Below are 5,816 nucleotides of genomic sequence, written 5' to 3' on the forward strand. Positions count from 1 at the left end.
TTTTTTGAGACAGAGTGTCATTTTGTCGCTGGGAGCCAGGCTGGAATGCAGTGGCAAGATCATAATCTCCTCAAACTCCTGGGCTAAAGCAGTTCTTCTGCCTCAGCCTCCTGAGTAGCTAGCTACAGGCGTGTGCTACCATGCTTGGGCAACTTTTTTATATTTTGTAGACACAGGTCTTGCTGTGTTGCCCAGGGTGTTCTCAAGCTCCTGGCCTCCAGTGATTCTCTTACCTCAGCCTTCTAAAGTGCTGAGATTACAGGTGTGAGCCACTCTGCATGGCCAGCACCTAGAATAGTGCCTAGCATATACTCAACAAATGTAGGCTGAGCCAGATTACCTTATTTTTCAGGGCTGAGAGATCCGGTTAATTGGATCATAGCTAATTCTGTTCTTTTTTTATTTTCTATTGAGACGGGGTCTTGCTTTGTCCCTCAAGGTGGGAGTGCAACGGCACCATCATAGCTCACTGTAACCTTGAACTCCTGGGCTCAAGTGATCCTCCTGCCTCAGCCCTTTTTTTTTTTTTTTTTTTTTTTTTGTTTTTGTTTTTGTTTTTGTTTTTGTTTTGTTAAAAATATTTGTTTGTTTGTTTTTTAGAGATGGGGTTTCTCTATGTTGGTCATGCTGGTCATGAACTCCCACCTTAAGGTGATCTGCCCATCTCAGCCTCCCAAAGTGCTGGAATTACAGGCCTGAGTCACCACGCCCAGCCGAGATGGTCTTTCTTAACTCCCATATTTTCTGAATAAGGAAAAGGGAAACTGAGAAGAGCTAAGAACTTAGCCAGCTTTCATGTACTTACCATGATACAGTGGGAAGATCATAGGCTCTGAAGTTGGACTATAAATCCAGATTCTTTGGCTCATAGTCTTGGATTTTAGGTTCAAGGAGGCTGTTTTAACTATGTTAACCCCTTATCCATGGGGGCAGAATGTGGTAAATTTTAGCAGACTTGAAGATTAAGCCAGGAAAGTTCAGTATAATATCTATCCCAATGATTAGGTAGTTGTGGCTCTTAGTAGACACGATTAGTCTGTACATAGAGTATTCTCAACTCTTTACTAGACTAGATGTGCGGAAGTTGACATAGCTACACAAAATTTTAATAAATTATCAGGTAGTGGTAAATGCTAATGAAAAAAGTGAAGCGGAATAAGGAGTGATGCTGGGGCAGGTCATGTTGCTATTTTAGGAATAGTAATAAAGGCCTCACTGATAAGGTGACTTTAGATTCGAAACTAAATGAAGTGAAAGAACAAACCATGTATAGCTCTCTGGAGTTTTCCATTTAGAGAGGATAACAAATGCAAACAAACATGGGTAAATTTGAGGAAGAGCAGGAAACTGAGCTCAAGGGCAGCATCTAAATCTCTTAAGTCAGACAGAGCTTCATTTAAGGCTGTGCCATATAGCGTTACAGTTGTGTTAGCAGAGAGAATTTGAGTTATGTAAAACTTTGCCTTAAAACTAAAAAAAAAAACTTTTTATTACACGTTGATTAATGCTACTTGGTGTTTTTTTTTTTTTTTTTTAAAGATGGGGTTTCACCATGATGGCCAGGCTGGCCTTGAACTCCTGACCTCAGGTGATCCGCCCACCTCAGCCTCCCAAAGTGCTAGGATTATAGGCGAGAGCCACTGCGCCCGGCCAGCCACTTGGTGTTTTTGATGTAGATGCCAGAGTTGCATGGTAAAATTACTGTAGTTTTTCTTCTCTTCTTCATGTAAGCAACTGACTATAGGAAACATTTAAAAAATATTTAATTACAGCTGGAAGCAGTGGTGTATACCTGTGATCCCAGCTACTCAGAAGGGTGAGGTGGCAAGATACTATGAGCCCAGGAGTTCAATATCAGCCTGGGGAATACAGAGCCTCTCTAAAAAAAATTTAATTATAAATTATGGGCACTTCCATCAGTAATTCCTTTAACTTTAATTAAAATAATGAACAATTAATGTAAATTGGAATTTTGCCTTGGAAGTTGATTTTCTTTTTTGAAACCTTAAATTTTTAAAAATCTTCTCTTAAACATATTATTTTTTGTCATTTTAGATTGTGAATCGGCACGGTCCTGAGGCAGACAGGCATTTATTACGCTGCCTATTTTCGCATGTGGATTTCAGTGGCGATGGTAAAAGCAGTGGCAAAGATTTCCATCAGGTATTTGGGGCTTACAAAGTTCATGTCCACTTAACTATAATTGTTCAATGAATTGAATTTTGGTCATAGTGTATGTATCACATGACACATACAAAATCGCATCCAGAAGTAATTGTAGCTGGATGGTGAAAAGGTGTTAGATTTTTCTTTTTTTTTCTGTCCGTCTCTTCTGCCTGGCTGTAGACTGTAATAGCTAACTAGTTCAGGTTTAGAGAGGTAGGGATCAGACCTGCCTGAAGGAAGCAGGAATGTGGGGGATTCCTTGCCTGAAAAGTTAGTAAGGCAGAGGGGATCTTATGTCTTGGATTGAATCTCTAGCTTGATTCTGAATCTGGCAAGAGTTTGTCATAATACTGTTTCCTTTTTTCTTTTTTTTTTTGAGATGGGCTTTCACCATGTTGGCTAGGATAGTCTTGATCTCTTGACCTCGTGAGCCACCTGCTTCGGCCTCCCAACACTCCCGGCCATTCTTTCTTTTTTTTTTTTTGAGACAAGAGTCTTGCCCTGTTGCCCAGGCTGAAGTGCAGTGGCACGACCTGGGCTTATTGCAACCTCTGCCTCTTGGGCTCAAGTGATTCTCCTCCCTCAGCCTCCCAAGTAACTGGGACTACAGGTGTGTGCCTCCACGCCCGGCTAATTTTTTTGTAATTTTAGTAGAGATGGGTTTTCACTGAGGTAGCCAGGTTGGTGTCGATCTCCTGACGTCATGATTGATTACAGGCGTGAGCCACCGCACCTGGCCCATGATACTGTTTCTTACAGTACTCTTGTCAGTGGGCTTTTACTTACTGGAAATTTTGCTGCTAAGAGACTTTGAGTAATTTAATGAGATTTTAAAAAAATACCTCTATTTTTATGACTTTTACGTCTTTATTTCCTGGTTCCTTTTATCTTTTTTTTTTTTTTTTTGTGGCTGAGTCTTGCTCTTGTCACCCAGGCTGCAGTGCGGTGGCATGATCTTGGCTTACAGCAACCTCTGCCTTCTGGGTTCAAGTGATTCTCCTGCCTCAGCCTCCCAAGTAGCTGAGTTACAGGTGCCTGTAACCATGCCCAGCTAATTTTTATATTTTTAGTAGAGACGGTTTACCATGTTGGCCAGGCAGGTCTTGAACCCCTGGCCTCAGGTGATCCACCTGCTCTGGTCTCTCAAAGTGCTGCTGGGATTATGGGCGTGAGCCTCTGTGCCTGGTGAGATTTTTAAAGAGTTTATTTTGATAATGTATAGTATTAGACCACATTTTAATGTTCTGAGAATTTTCTTAGATGATGATTAGTGCTAATGAAAATTCATTTTTTATTTTTAAAGACTCAGTTTCTGATTCAGGAGTGTGCGTTGCTGATTACAAAGCCAAATTTTATCTCGACGCTGTCGTATGCCATTGATAATCCATTGCACTATCAGAAGGTTGGTATTACTATTATCTTTAATAGTTTAAGAATGTGATCTCTTCTTAGGCTTTCTAAAAAGGCCCTAAGCCTTGATCTCATAATGTGATGTCTTAATATAAAAATTTCTAGTTGTTACTTTGGTGTGTCTTTTATAGCTCTGTAACAAAATCAAGGCAGTTTGTTTAATAATAACCAGAATCTTACTAAAACCAGATCATGCGAAGGCTTAAGTTGTTATTCCACGGTTCTAGGACTTAGTATAATAACTCCTATGTAGTAACATCCTGGGGCAAAAAGATGTTGTTAAAAACTTTTTGAAAAAGCAAGTTCTCATTTTAAAATAAAATTTGGTTTGTTTCAGAGTTTAAAGCCTGCACCCCACTTATTTGCCCAGCTGAGTAAAGTGCTCAAATTAAGCAAAGTACAAGAGGTGAGTGATTTAAGAAAAGAGGTGCAGACAAAAACAAAACAACAACAACAAAAAGCCATTTGACTCTTCGGTTAATCTAACTTCTCATTTCAGGTAATTTTTGGCCTTGCCCTGTTGAATTCTTCCAGTTCAGATCTTAGAGGTTTCGGTAAGTTACTTTTCCAAAAATATCACGAAGAAAGACTTTAAAATACATGGGTTTTTAATCATGAGGCTCTGTGGTTTAGACCGAGAGAGTAAGATAATCTAAAATTAATTTCTCTTTATCTGTGGTGAAAAACACGTAATACAAATGTTACCCTCATAACCATTTTAAGTGTACTGTTCCATAGTGATAATTGTATTCAGGTTATGTAATAGATCTCTAGAACTTTATCTTCCCTAACAGAACTATGCCCATCAGCAACTCTCCATTTTCCCCTCCCCACAGCCAGTCCCTGGCCATTAATTTCTTTATACCTATCAGCTAGATGGGTGAACTGGTGAACAAGAAGGGTAATTAGCATTTTGATGGTATGTGACTTTTTACCCATTATGGTGCAAAAATAACATGTGGTTTTGGTTTACCGGACTTCTAGCTGCCCAGTTTATCAAACAGAAGCTTCCAGATCTTCTGCGTTCTTACATTGACGCAGACGTCAGTGGAAATCAAGAAGGTGGCTTCCAAGATATAGCAATAGAGGTCTTACACCTCCTCCTCTCCCATCTCCTCTTTGGGCAGAAGGGAGCCTTTGGAGTTGGACAAGAACAGATAGACGCTTTTCTTAAGACGTTGCGCAGAGGTAAGGGAGTCTTTGTAGCCTACAGTGGATGGTTTTCTTGGATGATCACAAACACATCATAGAAGCATTTCTTTTCTTTCTTTTTTTTTTTTTTTATAAAAGACAAGGTCGGTTGGGCATGGTGGTTCATGCCAATAATCCTAGCACTTTGGGACACCCAGGTGAGCATGACACCATGCCTAGCCTGACATACTGGTTTTAGCTTAAAAAATTGGTCATTTTTGATATGTCCACTTCACCTCCTTGCCTATTGACCCTGTAATTTTAAGGTAAATCCTAGTTCTTTTATTGCCTCTGAGCTTTCGTATTTGAGAGAGATAATTATTTTTATATATGTGTGTGTATATATATATATATATTTTTTTTTTTATAAAGATGGGGTTTCACCATGATGGCCAGGCTGGTCTTGAACTCCTGACTTCAGGTGATCCACCCACCTCAGCCTCCCAAAGTGCTAGGATTACAGGTGTGAGCCACTGCGCCCAGCTTATTATTTTTAAAACAAATCTGTGACAATGGGTTAACAACCATTCTCATGGTTATTTTTATTTATTTCCTAATGTTTATATAGTTTAATTTTAATGTACATTAACATTCTCACTAATGGGAAACTTTCCACTTGACAGTGAAATAAATAGACTAATACTCTTTTTTTTTTTTTTTTTTTTTTAAAGATGGGGTTTCACCATGTTGGTCAGGCTGGTCTTGAACTCCCAACCTCAGGTGATCCACCTGCTTTGGCCTCCAGAGTGCTTTGGATTACAGGCGTGAGCCACCATGCCCGGCCTAGAATAGTATTCTAATTGTTTTTTGATGCTTTCTTTGTATGGGAATCATTAGTCCTATTGTGAAAATTTAAAGTAATATTAGGGTGTGAATTGGTAAATAGATACTGGAATCCCAATAGCAAATATTAAAGGTATACTGATGAGGGCCGGGCGCGGTGGCTCAAGCCTGTAATCCCAGCACTTTGGGAGGCCGAGGCGGGTGGATCACGAGGTCAAGAGATCGAGACCATCCTGGTCAATATGGTGAAACCCCGTCTCTACTAA

General features: G+C 39.8%; 1 protein-coding gene across 1 annotated transcript in view; it reads left to right on the plus strand.

The window, feature by feature from the left end:
- CNOT1 (CCR4-NOT transcription complex subunit 1) overlaps positions 1-5,816 on the plus strand; it is a 93,740-nt gene that overhangs the window by 20,244 nt on the left and 67,680 nt on the right. The window contains exons 3-7 of the mRNA XM_037729268.1: positions 2,056-2,163; positions 3,470-3,568; positions 3,914-3,982; positions 4,076-4,130; positions 4,561-4,764. Of these exons, the coding sequence (XP_037585196.1) occupies positions 2,056-2,163; positions 3,470-3,568; positions 3,914-3,982; positions 4,076-4,130; positions 4,561-4,764 (535 nt within the window). The remainder of the gene's footprint in view (positions 1-2,055; positions 2,164-3,469; positions 3,569-3,913; positions 3,983-4,075; positions 4,131-4,560; positions 4,765-5,816) is intronic.

Source organism: Cebus imitator, unplaced genomic scaffold (genome assembly GCF_001604975.1).
Source record: "Cebus imitator isolate Cc_AM_T3 unplaced genomic scaffold, Cebus_imitator-1.0 Scaffold297, whole genome shotgun sequence".
In the NCBI taxonomy this organism is placed as follows: Eukaryota; Metazoa; Chordata; class Mammalia; order Primates; family Cebidae; genus Cebus; species Cebus imitator.